Here is a 25,737-nt window from a genome sequence, read left to right as displayed (position 1 = left end):
TGCACTAAGAAATAAAACACAGCTCAGGAATGTGGGTCCAAGGCAGAATCCTTAGCGGGTGCCCCCTGCTGCCACTACCAGTGAGTGAGTCCTGTTTCTGACCCTGGTGTTTGTCCTTGGTGCTTGCCCAGGTGTGACCTTTGGCTTTTGTTACAAAAAGGCCAGGTCTTCTCTCCTTCTCGCCGTTTCCCTAGGACCTCCGACTGCTGCTCACCAAGGCTCACAGTAACCAGAGCCCCTGGGATTGGACACAGTCCCCGAAATAAGTCAGTCTCCAGATGGCTAGGTTTTGGCTCTTATCAACCACCCATTTTTCCCTTTCATTTGTATTTTTTAAAAATTTATCTTCATTGTTGAAAGTGTTACAGATGTCCCCCCCCACTGACCCCGTCTAGCCCATACTCCCCCCACCCCAGGCCTTCACCACATTATTGTCTGTGTCCATGGGCTATGCATATATGCATAGAGGTTTTTTTTTTGGTTAATCTCGTCCCACCTGTATTTTTGTATTTTTTGATTTAGACATTTAAGGAAGTTGATTAGAGACTTCTGGTGAATTGTGGGTTGGAGGTGGAGAGAACAAGGAAGGGAAATGGTGGCTCCTTCAACGTTCGTTTTCTCTGGCTGGTGATGAAGGGTGTTGTGGAAGGAACACTGGATTGAGAGTCAGGTTTTACCTGTGTGATTTGGGCTTCCCTTTGAACTCCTCTGAGCTTAATTTTTCTCATTTATGTAATGGAACTAAACCTCTTACATTGTCTGCTGTCCAAATGCCCAAAAGGCCAAATGAGGACAGGCATTTGAAATCATTGGATAAACTATAAAACTAAACAAGGTAAAGTGTAAGTCTGTGTTGAACAAAGAGGCTGATGGGAACTGGGGAATGACCAGTGACCTGTTATAGGAAAGAATGGTTTGCGCATTTTTGTGGAGTAGACATTTGGTGCTAATGTATGCACATTAGTTGATTTTGTTTGGCTGGGGGTCAGATGGGGCTCCCTGATGATGTGCCGTCTATGACAGAAGCAAGAAAACCACATGGCTCAGTACCGTGATCCTTCCAGAATGGAGCTAAAGGAGACAGGCTCTGAGAGGCACAGTTCCTCATCCACACTGTAGAGGTGGTGATAAATCCATCTCACAGGGTGGCCGCGAAGATCGGATGAGAGAGTGGATCTGAAGTAGTTGTTATGGTGCCCGGCAGAGAGAAAGTACTCAGTACATCGCACTTTCATACACTCGTGCGGTGCCTGCCCTCCTGCTGTTTACATGGGCACCCCTCACCCAGCTAGCCCCACCTGTCCCGAGTGATGGACAGAGATGAGGAGGGGACAGGTGTGGTAAGTACTAAAGGATAGGACGTCTTCGGTGCGTTTGAAAACAATAATTAAAAATTGAAACTGATGAAAAGTTGGTTGGCTTAATATTATCGTCAGGACGTTGGCAATTCTAAACAATGTCCTCCCCTCGGTACTCATAGTTCCCACGGTCCCCCCAGCCATTGGTAGCCTTTCTCGGTGCCCCATGTGAAGTACCCACCAGAGTTGAATCATGTCCATATTCTTGGTTCTTTCTGTTGTATTTCGTTTTTAAAAAAAATATTTTTATTGATTTTAGAGAGGAAGGAAGAAGGGAGAGAGAGGTACAAACATCAATGCTGAGAGAGAATCACTAATAGGCTGCCTCCTGCACGCCCCACACTGGAGATCGAGCCCACAACCCAGACAATGTGCTCTGACTGAACCGAACCTCCTGGTTCATAGGTTGATGCTCAACCACTGAGCCACACAGTCGGGCTGAATTTCTTTTGAAATATGTACGTGGTAGAAAAATGGGTACCCGACACATTCTATTTTACCTTATTGTAACTGTTACTGTCTACTTGGCATTTTAAAAATTATTTTCTATCAGTAGACTTTGTTTTAGACTTACAGAAACATTCAGCAGGTAGTACAGTTTCCATATACTCTGCACACACCCAGTTTCCCCTGTTGTTAACATCTTACAGTACATTTGTTACAGTTAATGAGCCAGCGTTGATACATGGTTATAACTGAAGTCTGTAGTTTGTTCACATCGCCTCAGTTTTTACCTCTGGCCTTTACCGGTTCCGGGATCCCACCCAGGACACCATATTACGTGTCCTCTTGGCTGTGACAGCTCTCAGACTTCCCCTGTTTTTATTGGCTGCGACAGATTTGAGGCGTACTGGTCAGGCATTTCGTAGAAAGTCCCTCTTTGGGAATTTGTGGCTTTGTTTATTTATTTTCAGTTATTTACTGGAAGCTTACTATAGGTTAGTCATTGTGTGTGGCTTTGGGGATATAACAGTGAGCCAAGACATTTACAAGCAACATTTACACGTTAGTGACATGGACTCAGTTTCTTCTGAGTGTGTGGGTGGCGGGTGGGTGGTGGACTTTGTGGAGAGCTCTCAGGGTGTTTCTAACTGGCTTAGGTGTGGCCTCCAGCCCCCTCCAGAGGTCTTACCCCCTACCCTGGGCTAATATGGCTCCTTTGTTTGGCCACAGAATGTCCTGAAGGAGCACGCTGACGACGACCCCACTCTGGCCATCACTGGGGTCCCCGTAGTCACCTGGCCAAAGAAGACTCCAAAGGTAAGACGCAGGTTGCCCGATGCTGGGGGACCATTTCCACGGCCTTTCACATCTGTATGGTGAATGTTGACATTTTCAGGAGGGATTCCTGAGAGAGGGCACTCCAGTTAAGGTGGTTTTAGTGGTTTGTTCATTGCAAGTGTTTGGTTTTCGAAAGGGATCATTTTCCCTAGCGTGAGAATTGCAGGCAGTGCCTCCTGGTGGTCACTCAGGAACCGGGGGGGAAGTGATGCCTCACCTTTCCCTGCGGTGAGTTTTCTTCTCCTTCCCTTTTTTCTTTCTCTCCCGACCTCTGCTTTTTTTCTTCCAGCGGCTTCGTGCACTGTTTTCTTTTGAAAGTGAATTTTTTCTCTTTATGAAATTGGTGGATGCTTACCATAAAAAAAAGTCTAATCAAACAGGAAAGGATAAAGACACTGGGACAAGCTCTAGCTGGTTTGGCTCAGTGGATTGAGCATCCGTCCATGGACTAAAGAGTCATGGGTTTGGTTCCGGTCAAAGGCATGTACTTCGTTTGCAGGCTTGATCCTTGGCCAGCCCTGGTAGGGGCAAGTGCGGGAGGCAACCAGTTGATGTGTCTCTCTCACATCGATGTTTCTTTCTCTCTGTCTCCCCCCCTCCCTTCTACTCTCTCTAAAAACCAATAGAAAAATATCCTTGGGTGAGGATTGGCAAAAATAGAAAAAAAGACACTGGGAAGAATACTAGAGACATCTTTAGAACTTATGGGGTGCAGGTTGCTCTGCCTAGTCCTCTACCTCCCTTATCTTTTTTTTTTTATCTTCTTTTTTTTTAATTGTTTTTTTGTTTTTTCTTTTTTATTTTATTTATTTATTTATTTATTTATTTATTTTCTCCCTTATCTTATTTAGACCCCACCTCAAAGTCCACCATCCAGAGAAAACCAGTCAGGTTTGGGTGTGTCTCCTGATGGCTGTGTTAGGCTGCGATTCATGGGTGTCAACCCATCCATCTACCGTCAGTCTGTCTGCACTCAGCTCCACTACTTTCTTAAGCAAGTTATCTATGCACCAGATCCTTACCTTCCTCATTTGTAAAAAGGGGTCACACCATATATTCTTTGAATATACCATATATTCGGTGAGGATTAAATGAGATAATGCACACAAGGTCCGATGGTCAGGGCTCTCCAAATGTGAGTTGTAACTTCAGCAACCTTCCTCCTTGATGGGTATTTTGCTAATTTCTGATTTATTTTAATTTTATTTTTTTGCCATTCTGTAAATTACTGAGAGTAACATTCTAGATCTGCGCTTTCCAAAATGGTAGCTACTAAGCTGTATGTGATTGTTGAGCACTCAAAATATGGCGAGCAGTGCTGTAAGTGTAAATACACAGCAGATTTCAAAGATTTATCCCAAAAGAGAACAGTGCAAAATATCTCATTATTTTTTATTGATTGCTTATTGAAATTATGGGTTGCCAGATTTTTTTAAAAGATGCCCATTTAAATTTGATTTTCAGATAAACAACAAATAAAATTTCTAATATAAGTATATCCTACCTATTACATGGGATATACTTACGCTAAAAAAGATTATTCATTATTCATCTCAAATGTACTTGGGGGTACTGTAGTTTTTTAAAAATCCTCACCGCCGAAACCGGTTTGGCTCAGTGGATAGAGCGTCGGCCTGCGGACTGAAGGGTCCCGGGTTCGATTCCGGTCAGGGGCATGTACCTGGGTTGTGGGCACTTCCCCGGTGGGGGATGTGCGGGAGGCAGCTGATCGATGTTTCTCTCTCATCAATGTTTCTAGCTCTCTATCTCTCTCTCTTCCTCTCTGTAGAAAATCAATAAAATATATTAAAAAAAAAAAATCCTCACCAAAGGACATGCTTGTTGATTTTAGAGAGAGGAAGGGAGAGAGAAACATCAATGATGAGAGAGAATCATTGATCGGTTGTCTCCTGCATATTCCCCACTGGGGATCGAGCCCACAACCTGGGCATGTGCCCTGACTGGGAATTGAAACATCAACCTTCGGTGCCCAGGATGCCACCAAACCAATCGAACCACACCAGCCAGGGCTCTTTCTACCTGTTTAAATGTGGCTACAGTAAAGTTTAAAATCCGTATGTGGCTCACATTCTGTTTCTATTGGACAGTGCTGCTCTGGGTTACTCTTTTTACTTTCGTTTCTCTCCTTAGGGCGTATTCATTCCTAAATGGGGATCCACTGGGGAAAAGGGCGCTCATTCCTTGTGGGTATTGGATTCTAATACTCTGAAGCTTAGTGGGAATTTAGGAGGCAGTGGGAGTAGAAAAGGATTCGCCTCCCTAACTTCCGCCTTTAGGTCCCCAGTCCATGGAAGCATTTTAAAATTGGCTTTCCCCGACATGGGCAATAAATATAAATGCCATTTAGCAGACCACAAACTGTTCTTGCAGACCTAGCACCTTGAAACAGCCCAGCCAGGCCCCACAGCTGTGCTGAACCTGAAGAGGAAACCGTGGCTTTGCCTCACTGCCTCCAGGGGAAGGAGTAGAGTTTGCAGAATGTGGGCTGTTAAAGAAACAAACTTACCGCTACCCACTGCCATCTCAGAATCTATGGAGAGGTCCAAAGGGGGAAGTCACTTCAGGACTACAGATGTCCCTGTCGTCTCTGCCTGAGACCCTCAGCCCGCTCCTCAGGGGCCCATAGACATTAAAAAAAAAAAAACCCACACTCGAACATCTGCTCCCCTTTCCTCCTAGGGGCCTGGAAACAGAAGGCTGCTTCTGGGGGAGTGGCCCTGATCCCAGGAGGGCCCTGACCCCGAGGAGGATCGGTTATAAGCACCGGTCTATGCCCAAGTTGGGCCTGGATAGGAAAAGTTGGAGCCCTTAGGCATCTGGGAAAGAGGGAGTAGGAGGGAGAAGGAATAACCTTTGACATTCAGCAACACGTATGGGGTACCAGCCATTTTTTAATAAAACAAATGTCATTCACATGCCATACAGTTCTCCCACGTAAAGTACACAATGAGATGTTTTTAGTATATTGAAAATGTTGAAAGAGTTGCACAAACCATCACCACAATCTAATTTTAGAACATTTTTGTACCCCCTTCCCCTAAGCTTTCTTTTTTTTGTTTGTTTGTTAATCCTCACACAAGGATATTTTTCCATTGGTTTTTAGGGAGAGAGGGAAAGATAGAGGGAAACATCGATGTGAGAGAAACACACCGATTGGTTTCCTCCTGTATGCTCCCGCACCAGGGCCCAGGCTGGGGAGGAGCCTGCAACCGAGGCACGTGCCCTTGACTGGAGTCAAACCCGGGATCCTTTGTTCTGCAGGCTGACGCTCTATCCCCTGAGCCAAACCAGCTGGTGCCCCCTAAGCTTTCTTTTCCCAGCCATCACTAATCTACTTTCCTTCTCTATGGATTTGCCTATTCTGGGCATTTCATAGAAATGGAATCATACAGTATATGGCCTTGTGTGATTGGCTTCTTTCACTTAGCGCAACATTTTTGAGCTTCATCCAAGTTTAGCATGTATCAGTACTTTATTCCTTTATATGGCCGAGTAATGTTCTATTGTATGGCCACATATCATATTCTGTGTGTCCATTCATCTGTTGATGGGCTCTTGAGCTATTTCTACTTTATGGCAATTGTGAATAGTGCTGCTCTGAACATTTGTGAACAGGTTTTTATGTGAGCCCGTGTCTTCATTTCTCTAGGGTAGATACCTAGGAGTAGAACTAGCTGGGCAGATGGCACCTCTATGTTGAACTTTGAGGAACTGGCAGGCAGTTGTCCACAGTGGCTGCCCCTTTCTCCCTCCCCACCAGCTGTGTACGAGGGCTCCGATTTCCCCACATCCTCACCAACACTTATCGTCTGTCTTTCCGATTAGAGCCATGCCAGCTCGGTCTTTTTCTTTTTAATGTAGTTTATGTTTTCTATCATTTCTTTGAAGTTTATTGTATGAGTCTGGCAGGGCCACCCTAACAACGTACCACAGATCACGTGGCTTACACGACAGGAGTTCATTTCCTCACCGCCCCGGAGGCCAGACGTCTGAGATCAGGGTGTCAGTTGGCAGGATCTGTGTATTTCTTCCGAGGACTGTCTTTGGCGTGTAGGTGGCTGCTGTCTCTGTGTCTTCACATGGTCTTCCCTTTCTGTGTATCTGTGCCCTAATCTCCTCTACTGGTAACGACACAGCCATCCTGAATTCGGGCCCCACCATAACGACGGGTTTTAACTTAGTTACCTTCTTAAAGACATATCTCTGTTTGGAGGTGCTGGAGGTTCAACATAGGAATTTGGGGGTTGGGCACAGTTCAGCCCACAGCATTTATTGTAAATGATTTCAGAGTCCAAAAAGGTATAAATAACAGACTAATGAATACCATGTCCTCCCCCCGGCCCCCAGTTCTAGAAATAAATGATTGCCAGCTCAGCCCACGTCCCCTGGATGTTGCGCCTCAGTGTATGTACCAGTGTTTAGATCTTATTTAACCCTTACAAGGAGGTTAGGAGGTGGGTAGTCTTATCCCCATGGAGCCGTGGAAGCTGGGGACTCGGAGAGGGGCCCTGGCACGCTTGGGGCCACGCAGCTTGTGAGTAGTAAGGCGTTTCTGTCCCCAGACGTGTTTCTCTGCTCGGAGGAACTCAATGAAATGTGGCAGAGAGAAGGGGGAGAGGGGGCCCGGTGCTATATTTATGCATTTCCTGGCCCGCGAGGTTAAAAAGTTAACGGGAACGGAAGAAGTAAGTAAACGACTGACTGCCTGGGCCGCCCGGGGTCTCCTGATTCCCAGGTTTGCAGTCGGCTCCTTCTCAATTTCATGCAGGTTGGGTTGAAAGATCAAGGGTGCTCACCGAGGCTGTCAGGATGCGAGGTAGGGAGCAGCACAGGGTCTGGGTCGGGTTACTTAACAAGTAATTAATGAGAAATGATGATTAGCTGGAAATGCTTTGATCTCCCACCTTGGCTCCTGCAGAACGGGGTCCTTTTCTGGAAGTGATTAGGCGCTGTGAGGTCATTTCTGATGTGGCGTCTTTCAAATCAAAGATGCTACTGAATCACCATCCGTCTCCATGCACTTGATGGGCTGTTTCCTCCGGTGGTGATGGATTTGTTTGATCCGTCTGCACTCTGGCCGCTTCCTTTTATGACCAGGTGGCGGGATTTGGGGGGCCCTGTCTGTGACCTTAGCACCAAGCCCAGAGAATTGAGCTTATTTGAAGCCTGACCTCTGAACTCAGGAGCCAGTTGACCTTGTGCTCAACAGCCAGACACTGTGACCTGGCCAGCTTGCCGGCTCATTCCCGGGAAGGAAACTGAGGAAGGGGGGAGGCCGAGCTTCGGCTGCCTGTGGAAAGAGAGCCTGTTGAAGCGTCCTGCTTCTTAATCCATTATCTCTAGTGTCCAAAGCAGGCTGCCACTTGAATTTCAATTATTGGCAATTTCGTTGGAGTGCAGGCGCAGAGAGGCTGGCCTGTGGATGAGCAAGTACCATGGCAGGGGACACGGGGACAGTCGTCTTCAGCGGGTACTGGATCAGCTTCCTCACGAGGATGTTAGGGGCTGCACAGGGACCGCGGGAGGAAGTGACACACACACACACACACACACACCTGATGCGTGTGTCACCCTCGGCTCTGCTCTGCTGGCTCGTCCCCTTCCTCCGCAGTTGGTCATTTAGATCTGGGAGGCGATACGTCTAGGGGGCCTGGGGAGTGACAAAGCCTTTCCCGGAAGGAGAGGCACAAAATTCGTTCTCTGCACTTCCTGTTCCTACGTGGCCCCCGATTCCTGTCGCCGCCGGAGCCATGAAGTTGGTGCACAGTTGGCAAAAAGAATGACTGCCATCATGTCATCTGTGCAGGGCCAGGTGGTTTCCTAGACGGGCAGTGTGGTCCAGCGAGGACCAGCCCTCAGGCATCTGCTCTATCTGGGGAACAAGTTAAGGAAATACAGCTTCCTGGGCCCCACCCCGGACACTGTGATGCATAGGGTTGGGCGGGGCCTGGGAATCTGCACTTTCCAAGTGCTCTGCAGGTACTGCTCATGCACGACTAGGATAAGCTCTGGGGTCAGACGCATCTGGGCATCGAATCCCAGCTCTGCCACTTAACTCACATGTAAAAGGGGCTAATAATGCTTTCCTGCAAGATGCTGTCTGTGAGATACCTGAACAGCAGGCCATCAGTCACTGATAGCAATTAAATAGGTTTTTGTAATGACGGTTTCTAAGTAAATGCTATAACCCTGAATCTGTCCTCCCAGAAGGCTGGTGGCTTTCTCAGTAGAAATAGAGGACACATTTCCATCCCTAAGTTACTATTGGCTGGTGCTAAAACTTAATTTCTAGCAAGAGTCCGAATGGCTGAATTTCCCTGGAGTGGTCACGGGCTCTGCCGAAATGGCTGGTTTAGGAACATGCTTCTTGACCCCTTCCTCACTTCCCTGAAGGGGGGAGTCCTAGGCCCTGTGAGATGGGGAGGGTGACTGTTGCCTTAGATTGTGCCACTGGGGGCGGGCGAGGGAAGGAGGGTGGGCAGGAGGTTAGGCAGCTCCCTTGATGGGCCAGGGTGGGAGGAGAGGGTGTCGATTCCACCCTCCCGGGAGCAGGGAAGAGCAGCCCCTGAGGGTGGGCACAGGTGACACTCAACAACAGGGAGGAGGGTGCAGTGAGGGGAACCAAGTAAAAAAGCACCTTGTCTGGGGTCCCCAGGGTTTTCCTAAAGGACAGCTAAGTCTTTTGTAGAGCTCGGAGGTCAGCAGGATCCCTTGAGTGGAGCAGATACCTTTGATAAGAGGATGCCACAAAAGATGGTATGTGGTTCTGAACAGTTGGTTCACAGAATTAGTGACAGAAGAGCCCCGTTGACTGAAAACTATTGGTGGTTCAGGGATGCCCGTTTCTTACAAGCTGGGACCAAGTCTCTGGCCGGTTTACGTGAGCTCCGATCCCAAAGTTTGTTAGTGGCTGAACGAACCATAGGACAAGGGTCCCATCAGAGCCCCCCACGGCCCCTTTAGTGGAGTGGACTGAAGCCAGGAAGTGGACGTTTCTAGCCACAGCACCTGCGCGATCCAGGCAGGATAGAGCAGTAGCAGCTTTACCTGCTGGCTTTTGTAAGAGTTGGAGTCACTCTCTCCCGGTGGCTTCACACCGTCCTCCTTCTGTATGCGTCTGTTTCCAAATTCCCTCTTTTTCTGAGGACACTCTAATGACCTCATTTTAACTGAATCACCTCTGTGAAGACCCTCTTAATTCGGTCACATTCGGGGGGTTGGGGGTAGGACTTCATCAAAGGAATTTGGGGGGGAAATACAGTTCAGCCTAGAACCCTGTGATCACACCTTCCGTGACCCTCTGTCTTTCAAATTATCTCCCAAGTCCCTATCCTGGCCTCTCGAGTCTTCAACCATCGTCCATCTTAGGATCTGCTGATGTCTGTCTCTCTTCCTTGCAGGGGAACTGAGCTACTCCCTCGTTTCCGTTTACTTGCCAGCCTGGGTCTTTCCCCCTTGTTGGGAATGGCCCTATTTCCCCACGTACAAATTCTCCATCTCTGGGCCCAGCCGATGCCTTCTTCACCAGGAAGCTCCTGGTTGGGTGTTTTCTAGTTGTACCCCCAGCCTCCCTGTCCAGCCTTGTCCGGCCTGCTCCGCGGGCTGCGTCAGAAATCAAAGGGCGCCCTGGCCTCTCAGGCTCTGGGTGGGGTTCAGCCATTGGGAGGGACCGGTAGGAGAATGGAACCTGGGAGCAGAGAGAGGCTGGGGGATTCGTTCTCCCAGCTTCCTCCCCACGGGATCCTTGCAGGTTGGCGGTTTCCTCCCGTGGAGACCACCACTCCTCCTCCTTGGCCTTCTCCAGCTTTTCTCTTTGTTTCTAGTTACCATTCCCACCCCTAGCCCATTGGCCAAAGGGTGGTATCAGCTTATCACCGTCTCCAGGCTCAGGGGGCAGCTTCAGGCCTTGTTGGTGTCTCTGACCCGACTGAACTCTGCTCTGTAAATTGAGCCCCTGTTCAACTTTTCTCCGTGAACCTGGTGGGAGGGAGCTGGGGTGCCATCCATTTCCTGCCAAGACCTTGGCTGATCTACTCCCCGGTTTCTCTCTCCACTGGATTTCCACATTCTGCTCTGAGTTTTGTCACATGTCTGTCCTAAGCCTCTACTAGCTTCTTGAGACTGAAACTCACCTGTTAATTTTTTCTTTAAAAAAAAATATATTATTGATTTCAGAGAGGAAGGAAGAGGGAGAGAGAGAAACATCAATGATGAGAGGGAGTCATCAGTTGGCTGCCTCCTGCACGCCCCCTGCTGGGGATCGAGCCCTGCAACTCGGGCATGTGCTCTTGACCGGAATTGAACCTGGGACCCTTCAGTCTGCAGGCCGACGCTCTATCCACTGAGCCAAACCAGCTAGCGCTAGGGCTGTTAATTCTTTATGTATTTTTGTATCCTGTCTTGCATGATTGATCCCAGATAGCAAGGGCCCGGGAAATGTTTGTTGAGTGAATGAGCTTAATAGCAAGGTCTTCCTAGCGTTTCTAAAAGATAACGTTGTGTTCAATCCTTTTCAGTCACTTTGATCTCCAAGTTGCCCCCCCCCCCCCCCCAGTCCTCCCTTTGGTGAGAGGAAGTATCTCTCCTTACTTTAACTTTTGTTTCCCAGTCCCACTAAGAAGGGCTCCTTGGCACCCCCGAGACCCTTTTCTCCCTGAAATGTAGGCCTTTATCCCACCGACTTAGAAAGATCTTGTCTCACCTGGAATTTTGCAGCCATCACCTGTGTCGTTGCACAACCGCTATATTGGAACTTTAAGACAGCGTTCAGCCGAAATAACCTGTAATTAAAGTCTGCAGCCCAGGATTTCTTTCTTCGCCTGATAACCTGCTTAGCTGTCTGTGTTAATAATGCCAACGACAATTCTTGGAAAGCAATTGCAGTGTTGAGGGCTCCTGCCCTCGTGGAGTCATTAGAAAGCCAGGCCGGTGCCGGAAGTGATTGAGGGCCATGATCATGGTTATATTTCTGGAATAATGGCCTACCCTTCAGTCTTTTCTTTTTGTCAAATGTCATCGTATATTTTCCCCTTTGAAAGGAGGACACTTGATCACTGACACTGGGAGTAAGTTGTCCTGTTCTTTTTTTCCCCCCTTCTCTATAATTTGGCTTTGTTAGAAAGATGGATGGATGTGCTACCAAATGGTGTCAGATAATCTTTCTCCAAAGTCAGCTGATCTAGAGAAAAAGGCATGATTAGGCAAATACAGGTGGAATGTTCACATTGTTTAATTTTGCTTTCGGGTTACAAAGGTGGGTAGGGCAAGTATATTTGTTGGGATTCAAAGAAAGTAGGTGGGTGCCCCTGAAACTAATACAAAATAATATTGAATGTGAACTGTAATGGAAAAGTAAAATTTTTTAAAAAGCAGTGGGAAGTGAAAGTAATAGTAAAACCTGCTCTAACCCACCGACCTTCTCACCAATGAATGTAAATGACTAACCAGCAACGCACTTTGCAGGAGTTCAGATAATTTCACTTGGGCACTTGGGTCGCTTCCCCCTTTGTCTGTAGTAAGTAATGCTGCTATGAACACGAGTGTATAAACACCTTTTTGAGCCCTTACTTGTAATTCTTTTGGGTATATACCCGGAAATGGAATTGCTGGATCCTATGGAAATTGTATGTTTACTTTTTTGAGGAGCTGCCACACCGTTTTCCACAGCAGCAGCACCATTTTTTTAAAAAATTAAATCTTTATTGTTCAGATTATTACAGTTGTTCCTCTTCCCCCCCCCCCCCCCATAGCTCCCCTCCACCCGGTTCCCCTCCCACCCTCTGCCCTAACCCCGCCCCCTCACTGTCCTCATTCATAACTGCACGATTTTTGTCCAGTCTCTTCCCACATCCCCCACACCCCTTTCCCCCCCAAGAATAGTCAGTCCACTCCCTTTCTATGCCCCTGATTCTATTATAATCACCAGTTCATTCTGTTCATCAGATTATTTATTCACTTGATTTTTAGATTCACTTGTTGGTAGATGTGTATTTGTTGTATCTTTACCTTTTTCTTCTTCTCCCTCTTCTTAAAGGATACCTTTCAGCATTTCATATAATACTGGCTTAGTGGTGATGAACCCCTTTAGCTTTTCCTTATCTGTGAAGCTCTTTATCTGACCTTCAATTCTGAATGATAGCTTTGCTGGATAAAGTAATCTTGGTTGTAGGTTCTTGGTATTCATCACTTTGAATATTTCTTGCCACTCCCTTCTGGCCTGCAAAGTTTCTGTTGAGAAATCAGCTGACAGTCATATGGGTACTCCCTTGTAGGTAATTGACTGTCTTTCTCTTGCTGCTTTTAAGATTCTCTCTTTGTCTTTTGCTCTTGGCATTTTAATTATGATGTGTCTTGGTGTGGTCCTCTTTGGATTCCTTTTGTTTGGGGTTCCCTGCGCTTCCTGGACTTGTAAGTCTATTTCTTTCAGCAGGTAGGGGAAGTTTTCTGTCATGATTTCTTCAAATAGGTTTTCAATATCTTGGTCTCTCTCATCTTCTGGCACCCCTATAATTCGGATGTTGGTACGCTTGCAGCTGTCCCAGAGGCTCCTTACACTGTCTTCGTATTTTTGGATTCTTTTTTCATTTGCTTTTCTGGTTGGGTGTTTTTTGCTTCTTTGTATTTCAAATCTTTGTTTGACTTGATTCTTGCGATCCTCTGGTCTGCTGTTGGGAGCCTGTATAATATTCTTTATTTCAGTCAGCGTACGCTTAATTTCTAGTTGGTCCTTTATCACAACCTTGAGGGTCTCACTAGATTTCTTGAGGGTCTCATTAAGTTTATCAGCGGTTTCTAGAAAATTCTTGAAAAACCTTAAAAGTGTGGTTTTGAACTCTATATCCAGTAGTTCGCTTTCCTCCATTTCTGTCATTTGTGTCTTGTTTCTTTGTCTCTGCATTTTTTATGCTTCGCTGTGTCGATAGAGTGGCTTTCTGTGCTAGGTGTCCTATAGGGCCTAGTGGCTCAGCCTCCCCAATTACCTGAGATAGACACTCTTGGTGCACCCCCTTGTGGGCTTTGTGCACAGTCTTGTTGTAGGTAACACTGGGAGGCATTGACCTCCAGGCCAATTGGCTGTGAGAATCAGCTGTGTCTGCAGTGGGAGAACTTCTGTGCTAGAGACACCCCTCCGGGACAAGACTTGCTTCAGTGGGACTTTGGTGCTCACTGAGTCTGCCCCCTGAGTGTGTCCTTTATGGATCTGAGGAGCTGCAATCTGGATGGTCCCACTCTGACCACTGGGCACACTGGCTCCTGGATCTCTAAGGAGGTGCTAATCTAGCCTCTGCCTGAGGCTACCCAGCAGAAGCCAGCTGTGAAACAACGCAAGTTGCCGTGGGGCCTTGGGCCAGCTGCAGTTTGTTAAGTAATTTTCAGATTGCAAAGGCCCGGGCCGTTCATATGCAAAAGCTTCTGTGCACGGTTTGGGCGGGGCAGGGTCCCAGGGGATCAACAGGGCGGGTGGGAGCGAGCAGTTATGGCTGCTCTCAGTCCTGCCCTCAGAGGCCCTGGCAATCGCTATGAGCACCTCCAAGAGAAAGCTGCCCTCAAGTTCCGACCGATGCCAGACAGTCCCATTTCTCCCCTATGAGTCTGGGTCCCCAGAGACTCGCTGGAACTGGAGCTCAGAGCTTGAGACTCCCTCCCGATTGATAAAGCCAACCGTGTCCTCAGCCGCCAGCCCTCTCCGCATGCACCTCCACACCTTTGTATTTTACTTCCTCACCGCACCTCCTCTGAGTCTCGGTATGCTTTTCTCTTTCCTTCTAGTTGTAGAACTTCCACTCAGCCAGCCTTCCTGTGGTTCTGGATGATGTCCGTTCCATCTTTTAGTTGTATTTTTGAAGTGGTTGTGCGAGGCAGCAACCTCCCTTGTTTACCTATGCCGCCATCTTGGTTTTCATCAGCAGCACCAGTTTTTATTCCCGCTAACAGTCCAGAGGGATTCCAGTTTCTCCACATCCTTGCCAACACTTGTTATTCTCTGTTTGTTTGTTTGTTTTTAAATAGCCATCCTAATGGCTGTTATTTCTTTTTGACTCGCTTTATTTTGTATGCCGAAGCATTGTTTAGAAAATTACAGACATTCGTGGCAATTCTACCTCTAAATACTTACACTTGCCTCTCTGAAAAAGAAGAAAAATTTCTACTAGTACATAGCCAAAATAACGTTATTACCCCTAACAAAATTGGTAATTCCTTAATGCCACCTAATGCCTGGGCATCCTGGTCATGTTCAGATTTCCCAAATGATCCTTTATAAAAGTACACCACCCAACCCAGGATCCAACCCAGGACCACACTTTGAATCTGCTCCGAATTCTCTTCATCCAGACCTTTCTTGGGATGGCAATTGGTGAGAAGATGGAAGGAACCATGTGTGATGCAGAGCATCTTGTTTCATGCATGTGTCTGATGCTGCCTGGTGCTGTTATTTAGCTTCTTCCCTCTCTCTTGTCATTTCTGTAAAGTAGGCATTAGATCTAAGGGCTTGGTAAGATTAAGGTTACATATCATAGTGACTAAGGTGGTGGTGGTCTGATCCTTCCCCCCATTACTCAGTGATGTTCGTCCATCTTTCTCCTGTAGAATGATCTGGAAGGTGATGCCTTGGCCCTTTGCTTCCCTCCACCATTCACTGGTTTCAACACCAGTTGACCATTCTTTCCTGTATCCATTTTACCAGGAGATGCAGAGTGAATTGCCGGCATCCTTTCCCAAGCTTTCCCTCATCCATTGGGGTTGCCCTTATCTAGAGGCCCCCCCCCCCCCACAACCCCCGAAAAGGCAGCGCTCATGCTTTTTCTTTCCCTTTAAAGACTAATTTTCAAAAGAAGGAGTCCGTTTAATGGCAGCTTCACATGGTGACAGATGAGTTTCGTCAGGCCTTTTCTATTCTGAGTGTCATGATAAACTCATGGATTTTCATAGACCCAGGAGGATTTCAAAGGCAAATTGGCCCGCTGGAGATAAGCCATTTTTGAAGAAAAGCAAGAATGGTACATGAAGAGAGGCTCAAGGCAGCTGTGTGTGTGTCTTCCCCCTCTCCTCCCCCCGCCCCCCAGCCAAACTAGACATTTGCATTTGCCAGGTGTGTGTGTGTGTGTGTGTGTGTGTGTGTGTGTTTTCCCCCATCCACTCTCCCAGCCACACCTGAGCGAGTGTTTGCATTCACATTTGCCAGGCATGCATCCCTAAGTGAAAGGCATGAAAGTTTAGTGAGAGCCCATCAGTGACTGTTAGCAGCTCATAGAAGATGGGATTCAACTCTCTCCTTGGTTTGATTAGCTTCAACCTGCCCCAGGGTTTAGGGCCAACATTCCCAACCAGGTTACCTTTTAGGGATAGGAATTAAGACCACTCTTAAGTGATGGCTCTTACATACACTTTTTCATTTAGGTAAAATTCACCTAACATAACAATAATCATTTAGCCCTGGTTGGTGTGACAGTTGGTTGGAGCATTGTCCTGTGCACCAAAAGGTGGTGAGTTCGATTCCCGGTTAAGGCATATACCCAGGTTTTAGGTTCTATCCCCGTTGGGGCAAGTGCAGGAGGCAACCGATTAATGTTTCTCTCTCATCTAAATTTTTCTTTCTCTCCCCCCCCCCCTTCTTCTCTCTAAAAATCAATAAAAAAATAACCTTTAAGGAAAAAGAATAGTTTATTGATTTTTATTTTAAATTTTTTAAAAAATATATATATTTTTATTGATTTCAGAGAGGAAGGGAGAGGGAGAGGGAGAGAGAGATAGAAACATCAGTGATGAGAGAGAATCATTAATTGGCTGCCTTCTGCACGGCCCCCGCTGGGGGATTGAGCCTTTAAGCTGGAAATGTGCCCTGAAAGGTTGAACTGGCAACCCTTCTGTGCATGGTACAACACCCAACCAATTGAGCCACACTGGCCAAGGCAAAACACACACCGCAAAAACAAAACATTTTTAAGCGAACAATTCAGTGTCATTTAGTATATCCACAATGTTGTGCAACCTCCACCACTGTCTAAATTTCAAGAAAATTTCACAACTCCAAAAAGAAACCATGTACCCATTATCTGTCACTCCCCACTCCCCTGCAAACATCCCTCAGCGCCTGGCAGCCGCCAACCTATTTTCTCTCTCTGTGGGTTTACCTACCCTGGACATTTCATACATATGGAATCATATAATATGCGGCCTTTTGTGTGTGGCTTCTTGCACTTAGCGGCATGTTTTCAAGGTTTAGCCACATTGTAGCAGGTGTCAGTGCTTCACCCCTCTTTGTGGTTGAGTAACATTCCACAGGTTGGGAAGACGGAATTTTGTTTGCTCATTCATCACTGGAAGGAACTTGGGTTGTTTCCACATTTTGGCCATTATGAACAGAGCTGCTATCAGTGGTGAACATACTTTTACCTCTTTCCCGTCTGCTTTATCATCCCATTTTGCATCATCTTTGGATTTGGTCTTTTCTTTTGAGTGTAAGTTCCACACACAGAACTTTATATCCTGTTTCTCCAAGGTCTTTCTTTGGCAGATGGTGGGACAGACAATGTGATGACTGGTTTCATGCCAGGAAACCAAGGTGTGTGTTTGGGGGGGGGGGGGGGGGCTAGATTTGGCCTTGTTATGAAGAATATTTTTTAAATTACAAAAGTTCTGGTTTTAGACTGGAAGTATGCTGGCATTTTATGCATTTTTATATGTCTTTATTGATTTTTAGAGACAGAGGAAAGGAGAGGGAGAGAGAGGGGGAGAGAAATATCGATATGAGAGAGAAACATCAATCGGCTGCCTCCTGCATGTACCCAAGCCAAGGATCTAGTCCACAAACTATGCCTGTACCCTGACCAGGAATCAAACTGGCAACCTTTGGTCACATGGGACGATGCTCAACCAACTGGGCCACAGTGGCCAGCGCATTTCATGCATTTTTAGCTCCTTATACTTTCCAGAGCTTGTGGGGAGGGTGGTTTATCTAATGAATCCATTTGTTTCATCTGAATTGTCTGGGCACTCAGCCTTAGCCTGGATTTTTGTGGGGAAATAAATAGAGGAGGGGAATAACTAAGGTCAGCGAATGAATTGGAAATGGGTGGATGGTGGGAAAACATTTCTCAGATCAATGCCATTTACCTGTTAAACTAGTTCATTTTTTAAAAGTCCTATGCACAGTCACAAATCTTCCAGTGACGGTGAATACTTACTGGTTGATTTGGGTAGTGTAAGGAGACGTTATTGGGAGAGGAACCCCTTTTCACAGGAAGTTCTGTCTGTTGAAAGGGCCTATATGACAAATATGCTTAGTCTGTAAATGCTCATGGAATGACTGTCCCCAGGGGGGAGAATGGGGAGCTAAAAAGTAACTAAACAACATCAGTAATTTCCTGAACAGAAATCACTGCCGCCTTTTTGTCACTCAGGCATTCTTTGAACCGTAGTTTTATCCAGGCAACCCTGCAATCAGCCCTAAGTTGCTATGTGACACTAGGCAAAAATTCTTCCTATTTACATTTTGTTAGAAAAATAACTCTTCAAAAGCCCTCCTTTTGCCGTTCGGGGGGAAAACCTATTGAAGAACAGAGAGAGAGAGAGGCAGACAAGTGGTGGAATGACAGGAAAATAACTGAAGCATGCATTCTCTATTGCTTGTTAAGTATAAATTAATACTTGCATTAAGAGGCAACCCCTTGCGTGCCTGCTTTGTCATTTCTGTTCCCTCCTTAGGGGCAGGTTGACGCCTAGTGTCTCCTGGTTCAGGAGAGTGCCAGCCCGTTCTCTTTTCCTGCCCTGATCCTCTAGAACAGCGGTTCTCAACCTTGGCTGCACATTAGAATCACCTGGGAATCTTTTTAAAATCCTGATTTCTGGGCCTCATCCTCCAGAAGTTCTGTTTCCTTGTTCTGGGGTGGGACCACAACATTAGTCACAAAGAAACAGAATTTCCGGAGGACGAGGCCCAGAAATCAGGATTTTAAGAAGATTCCCAGGTGATTCTAATGTGCAGCCAAGGTTGAGAACCGCTGCTCTAGAAAGTGATGTTCGCGCTGTAGCCACGCCCTTTGTGGCATGGGCACAAGGAGAGGGGCCACATGCAGGAGAGACCTTCGCCCTAGGGGAGCCCAGGGTCCAGAGGGCACTTGCCGAGTGTGCCCTTTTCCCTGCCCCGTTCCTGGGAGTGGGGATGGGGAGATGGATTTCTGCCACCTTTTACCTCAGCTCCCTGCCTGTCCCCACGCTGGGTCAGCCTGCAGTGCCCTTCGGTGACTAAGTCTGGGCAAAATCTCTCAGCAATAGGGGGCATTCCTGGTGTCTCATGATCCGACAGGCCGACCAGAAAATGAAATGACACTCAGAGAGGAAGCAGGGACATGAGTGAGGACTGTGATCCAGGCGGACTTGGCATCTGTCTACTTTTATTTCCTCACCACTTGGTGAAAGTTCTGGGTCCTCTGGCTCGGGCAAGCGCCAACTGCCCGGTGGCATCAGCTTTGGAGAGCGCTTTCTAAGAATGTCAGCCTAGGCTAAGCGGAGCCAGGAGAGTGTTCACTTCTCAGGGTCACTGAAAGATGAGGTTCAGCCTGGTCTGCTGGCTCAGTTGGTTGGAGCATCGTCCCCTACCCTGAAAGGTCATCGGTTCGATTCCCAGTCAGGGCACATACCTAGGTTGAGGGTTTGATCCCTGGGCAGGGCGTGTATGGGAGGCAACAGATGAATGTTTCTCACATTGATGTTTCTCTCCCCCTCCCTCTCTCTCTAAAAGTCAATAAAAACATGTCCTCGGGTGAGGATTAAAAAAAAGAAGAAAGATGGGATCCAGAGGGAGGAAAAATGAGCCTAAGGCATGAAGTAAATGCTGAATTTGAAGGTGGCAGTTTTACTGGGCAAGGGCTGGTGTGATGTATTTTATTTCCAGTCCAGGCCACAATTAATACAAAACAAATGTTGGATAATTGTGTGCACCAGTTAGCTAAAGGAAACAACTGTGGAAATTATAAGATACTCAGAACAGACATGTTTCAGTAAAGAGCAAGTCTGCTGGGATTTTTCCCCATAGTGTCTATGGGTATAATACATTTCAGACAGACTTTAAAATCCACTCTGTAAGACAGGCATCCCTGTCTATTCACTCTTGCTAACTCCCGGCTAGAAGCCTCCTGAGTTTTATTTACAAGTTCTGTGCCATACATTCTGCCTTCCTTGAAAGACCAGGCCATGACCTACCTGTGGGTCCCTTCTGCTCTCACAGTGGATTTCTCAGCCAGTGGCCTGAGCATGAATTAACAGTTGGATGACATGGAAGAGGTGACGACCAGATTTCACAGCGAACGGGGGCTCTTTCTGGGGAAAGCCTCTGATCTCTTTACGGAGGAAGGTCACCCATTCCTCTGCTGGGCAAACCTTCCCATTTTACAGATGAATCTGAGCAGGTACAGGTATGCCTATTCAGTGTCAGGTGGGCATCCCTAGTTAGGTGATGAGTACGCTGGCTGCTAGGCTGTCTTTCTGCTCAGCTTGAGTTGAGCGATGGTCTCGATTCTTACAAAAGCATTGACCACTACAGCTACGGAGTAGGGAGTTCCTCCTCCATCAGAGTAAGGGCAGCTGGTGTAAGTGCCCATAGATTTTTGTTTATTTTTAAAATTAATCTCAACCTGGCTTTACAGTAACAGTTTTCTGCAGGAGTGGGCTGCTTTTGGAGTAAGCACTAGGAACCTTTACACTTTAGAAACCCACCCCTTCTGGGCCAGCCCGGTAGTTGCTAGTCTCCAAGGACAGAGCGCATTCAGGGCTTCTCTTTGGTCGCCTCCTCGTCTGGGGCTGATCTGAACTCCCATCTGCACCGCCCCACATTCAGTGCCAATTCCCTCTCCACTCGGAAAGGCAAACCTGAGGGCAGAGAGGGCAGAGTCGGGGAGAACTGGGCCCCCAGATGATTCCAGGCCAGCGGGCCTTCAAGCTCTGGGCGCGGGATTATCGGGTTCACGGACATCAGGTCCTGGTCCCAGAGCTTGTGCAAACCCGGAGCCCGGGTGTCCGCCTTCGGGGGCACAGGGACCGTGCCCGGCGTCGCGTGCAGGGTTGCTCCCCATTGGCCCCTGCACCCCGAGGCTCCCACGGGACGCCCCGCAGGACCACACAAAAGACCCCACCCCAGGTCGGGCGTGCATTTCCTGTTAGATTGGCGGCGGCGTGCAGCCAGCCACCCTTGTGTATCCCGGGGCGCACGGGCCGGGCGGGGCACGGGGCACGCCCCCACGCAGCCCAGTCCCCGCGAGGGCCGGCCTCTGCGGGTCCGCCCCCGTGTCACCGCAGGCTGGGCTCCCTTTGTGTGCGGCCCGAGAGCCGCGGCCGCGCCATTGGCCCGCCGGCCCGGGGGGCCAGCCCCTTCCTGGCTCGCCTCATGCATATGCATGAGCGCCCGGCACTCCCTCCCCTCCCCGGCCCCTCCCCGCCCCCTCCCGCGCGGGCGTGCGAGGCGCGCGGCGCGGCTCCCTCCTCGCGGCGCGGGAGCCCGAGCCCGAGCCCGAGCCCGGGCGAGCCGAGCCTGCTCCGGGCGGGCGGCGGTGGCGGCGGCGGCGCTCCAGCCATGTCAGCGCGCGCGAGCCTGGGCCCACCATGAGCCATGGCCATGTCCGTGAGCGCCGAGGACGACGACTATGAATCGGAGCCAGACCAGGTCAGGGGCCCGGGGTGGGGCTGAGGGAGGGACCCGCCACCCGACCTCCAGACCGACCGACTGACGCTGCCTGGGCGGCCGCGACGCCACCCCGCCGCGATCAGGAGAAAGTTTTGCAGCCGCTGCCGGTGGTGCCGCCAGGGCCGGGCCCGAGCGGGGCAGAGAGGAGCGCGGCAGGCCGGCGGGCGCCCCGGGCCCCGCAGCGGCCCGGGCAGGGGGCGTGTGCGAGTGGCTGTGCGCCGGGGCGGCCGGCCGTGCCGCGGGGACAATGTGGGCCTCGCCGTCGGGCGTGCCCTGCCAGGCGCCGGCCCGGGCCCGCGGGCAAGTTGCGGGCGCCGGCGCGCGGGCGGTCGGCCGGGGCGCGCCTCGCCCTCCCCTCGCGCCCTCGCCTGCGGCCCACGCGCGTGCCGGCCGCCCCGGGCGCACCCGGACCTGCGGGCGCCGGCGCCTTCCTCCTTCACGTTTGCAAAGTTGCATCGGGACCCTCGGCCTCTGGGCTGGAGGACGCCGCGGCCCGGAGGGTGGGCGGTCCGGGCCCGTGGGCCCGACGGCCCGAGCTTTTGTCTGGGCGCTGCGCGCCCGCCGCCCGCCGTGGGCCGAGGAGACAGGAGGGAGACAGGAAGGGGTGCGAGCCGCGGCCGGCGCGGGGAATCCGGAACCGGCGAGTGCGCTTCGCGGCAGAGGAAGCCGTGACCCCAGATGGCAGTATTCGGCCTCCGATGGGTTTAGAAGGGGAAGCAACCTCTCTGGGGAGCAGGGGGGAGAGATCTGTATAAAACAAAAGCCCCGGGTGTGTTTGTGGCGTGAATGTACTCCGGGAAGATTCGCGTTTAGGAAGCAGGAGAAGAAAGTGGAGGTGCTGCGAAGTGTAATCTGTACGGCATTTGAGACAGGACGCCGGCGATGTAGACTTGCCCCCAGAATTAAGCATCGGATGGTTGCGTTGTCCTGCGGGCATGGGACTAGGTAAGGGACTTGTTTATAGTCCTGGGTGCCTTTCCTGGGTGGGATAAAGATGTTTGGGGATGCTCAGGCCTAGATGCAGGGCGTTTTACCCTTCCATTAGGCGCGATTGAGGAAGTACCGGGTAGGTTGCACTTAAGTCTTATCTCACGTTATTGAGTGGCTTTTCTTAGCAGAGACCAAGTTAAATTGTGTGGTTTTCTGTTTGGTTGGATCGTCTTCAGGCACACGTACCTTATGAGACGTTCCTGGGTCTCCCTGGTTCTAGGAATTGGACTAACTCAGAGGCAACCCAAGTGGCTTGGGAGCTTGGAGCTTTGATCACGTCGGTGGGTAGCGATGCCAATGAATGGTTCTCACATTCCTGCTGCTAGTTCACACCTCAGCTCTAGGTTTGAAGGTTTCAGTTTAGTTTGGGCGCACCTAATCCCTGCCCACAGCTGACCATTTCTCTGTGGCATCTGGTCATTCATAAGACACTTCACACAGGGTACTGCACTTCGGTGTTTCGGGATCCAGGTTCCTGTGACCTGTTTTGCTTTTGTTTTTTAATTTGGCCGCGCTCTCCGGCCTTCCATAGGTGTAATGTTTGACACTGCATGAGACAAGACTTGGTATGTCTCTCTGGGCTTACAACCGCGTTTTCAGCTCCTGCCACTCCCGAGAGAGACCTCCACCAAGAGCGGACCTGTACTCCCGTTGCCAGATTTTGTTTGCCTCCTTCTCCGTCAGCCAGTGTGGCACTTGGAGTTATCAGCCAGGGAAGTTCTCGAGGTTTCGATGTTCGCTCTAAGATGATTTTCACACACACACACACACACACACACACACACACACACACACACGCATTGAGGGAGAAGACCTCTAAGAGGTCAGTGGGCCACAGGTTTTTCTGTAGTCCTAACAGAAAGTGGTTGTCTGCTAAGATAACCAGCCTTGGGAACACGCTAAGCTGTGGCTCCCTTGCCTCGAGCCTCCCTACTTCTTCCCCATCAGTGTGTGGTGGTGGTTTTTTTTTTTTCAGTCTTGGGATTTCTCGGGCCTGCGTAGAAGAGTGGCTTCCTCCAAGGACCGCCAAGGCAGGTGTTTCCAAATGAAAGCGAGTCTCCAGGCTCTAAACCCCACTCTTTCAAATAAGTCCCCTTCAGGGAGGGCTCCTCCAGCCCACCTGCAGAATGGGCTGGCACCATAGGAGAGGCCCTTCATGGGGAGGCGTGGGAGACCTGGCCTGTGGGTATGCAGGTGACCTTGCTCACCTGTTTAGTGAGAGGACCCAGTGGAGGCCCTGCTGGGAAGTTCCAGTCGCCCAGTCCATCCATCCCTGCAGCTGCGCCCAGCCCCTCCCCCCACCCCTCATCAGAATTTTCCTGCTGCCCCAGTAAAAGTGCTCGTCTCTCACCCCCACCCAAGGCAGGTGTCCAGTTCTGGGGACCATCGGGCTTCCTTAGGCCTGTTCTGCTGGGCTGGCCTGTCTGTCCCGTGCCTTCCCCCAGCGCTGGCTTCCCCCTGCTCCTGATGTCCGTCCTGTGGGACCAGAGCAAGGGGGTAATGCTGAGGGGGAAGGAGACCCCTCCCACACTCTTTACCAATGATCACCTTAGTCTGGGCCTTCTCCCCATCGACTTCATTTGCTTTTCCAGTGCAGAATGTGTCTGAAAATTCTTCAGCTCTGCTTTTCAGTTTGAGGAGATGCCCCTTCAAGAAGGGCTTGTTAGAAGAATTCTTGTTCCATCTTGGGTGTTTTGTGGTTTTTTTTTAACCCCTGAAGTGAAAATAGTTTTATTCCTTTTTAAAAAAATGTTTTTATTGATTTCAGAGAGAGGAAGGGAGAAAGGATAGAAACATCAATGAGAATCATCGATCGGCTGCCTCCTGCACGCCCCCTACTGGGGATAGAGCCTGCAAACCCAGGCATGTGCCCTAACCGGAATCAAACCGTGACCTCTTGGTTCCTGGGTCGATTCAGTGCTCAACCACTGTGCCATACTGGCTGGACTTATTTCTTTTTTTTTTACATATATATATTTTATTTTTTTTAAATATATTTTTATTGATTTCTTACAGAGAGAAAGGGAGAGAGAGAGAGAGAGTTAGAAACATCGATGAGAGAGAAACATCAATCAGCTGCCTCCTGCACACCCCCCACTGGTGCAACCCAGGTACATGCCCTTGACCGGAATTGAACCTGGGACCTTTCAGTCCGCAGGCCGACGCTCTATCCACTGAGCCAAACCGGTTTTGGCTATATTTTATTTTTTTTTAAATAAAAATGATTATTGCTTGTTTAAAGAGATGAATAATAGAAATTTATGAAGAAAATATTTCATAAATTTAATGCAGCCTTAATCACTATTTTACTCATTATAGCTTCTTAATGACATTTTAAGACAGGGTTCCTTGAATCATCCTGAAATTATATGCAAAAGTTTTGAGGCGCCTTAACCAGTTTGGCTCAGTGGATAGAGCATCAGCCTGTGGACTGAAAGGTCCCAGGTTCAAGTCCGGTCAAGGGCATGTACCTGGGTTGTGGGCACATCCCCAATAGGGGGCGTGCAGGAGGCAGCTGATCAATGTTTCTCTCTCATTGATGTTTCTAACTCTCTGTCCCTCTCCCTTCCTCTCTGTAAAAAATCAATAAGATATATTTTTTTAAAAAGTTTTGAGGCTGTGCCCATGTGTATGTTCCTGGGTAGAAGGTCTTTAGCTTTCCTCAAACTCTCCAGAACCCATCTCTTGGGTTCTGGTACCTGTGTTTTGTGGTGTGTGTTTTTTTTTTCTATCTCTTGCTCCTTATCCTCAGCATATAAACAGACTGAAGCCTTCCCTGGGTCTATACGTGATTGTTAAGGGACCTCTGGTGCTGCTGAAATCCAGCTTTTCCTGGAATGTCCATGATGCGCCAAGATTTGGGAGCAGCTATAATGTTGACATAAATCTGTTATGCAATAGAATGCAACATTAGCATGGCAAAGGAACGCCACTGCTGTGGCTACCCCTTGTGGGGCTACCTGGCAGTGTGCTGCTGCTAGGGGTAGTTTGGTGGGAAACTGTCTTAATGGTGAAAACGTCCACCCAGGTTTTACGGTTTTTCTCACTGACTCCCCGTGACAGTTGACACTCCGGCCAGCTCTCTTCTTGAAACTGTTCCCCGGCTCGGGGATGCCACACCACCTGCTGCCTTGCCTGCCGTTCTGACCATTCAGCAGCTTGCTCTTTGTCACCTGACCCTTAGATGTTTTTAGTCTTGAAGGTACTGCTTAGGGGACCCTCTTTTCCCTCTGCCCATTCTGCCTGGACAACCTCCTGGACTTTAGTTTACCACTATTGCCGATTCCCAGTTGTATGTGTCAGCTCCGGTCCCTCCTGCCTGCTGGCCACTTTCCTTGGATGTCCCATGGGTTCCTCACATTCCACAGCGGAGCCATTGTTCTCGGTCTTCTCCTAAGCCCCTTGTTC

At 49.0% G+C, this 25,737-nt stretch overlaps 1 protein-coding gene across 10 annotated transcripts in view; it reads left to right on the top strand.

Annotated features, from left to right (window-relative positions):
* The window catches only part of KDM2B (lysine demethylase 2B), an 89,708-nt gene that overhangs the window by 44,105 nt on the left and 19,866 nt on the right, over window positions 1-25,737 (top strand). For all 10 annotated transcript variants that reach the window (XM_059676407.1, XM_059676405.1, XM_059676406.1 and 7 more), the window contains one exon: window positions 2,532-2,618. In XM_059676407.1, coding sequence (XP_059532390.1) covers window positions 2,532-2,618 — 87 coding nt within the window. The remainder of the gene's footprint in view (window positions 1-2,531; window positions 2,619-25,737) is intronic.

Source organism: Myotis daubentonii, chromosome 19, assembly GCF_963259705.1.
Source record: "Myotis daubentonii chromosome 19, mMyoDau2.1, whole genome shotgun sequence".
Classification (NCBI taxonomy): domain Eukaryota; kingdom Metazoa; phylum Chordata; class Mammalia; order Chiroptera; family Vespertilionidae; genus Myotis; species Myotis daubentonii.
Note: the sequence above shows the minus strand (reverse complement) of the source record. Positions and strands in the feature narration are given on the sequence as shown.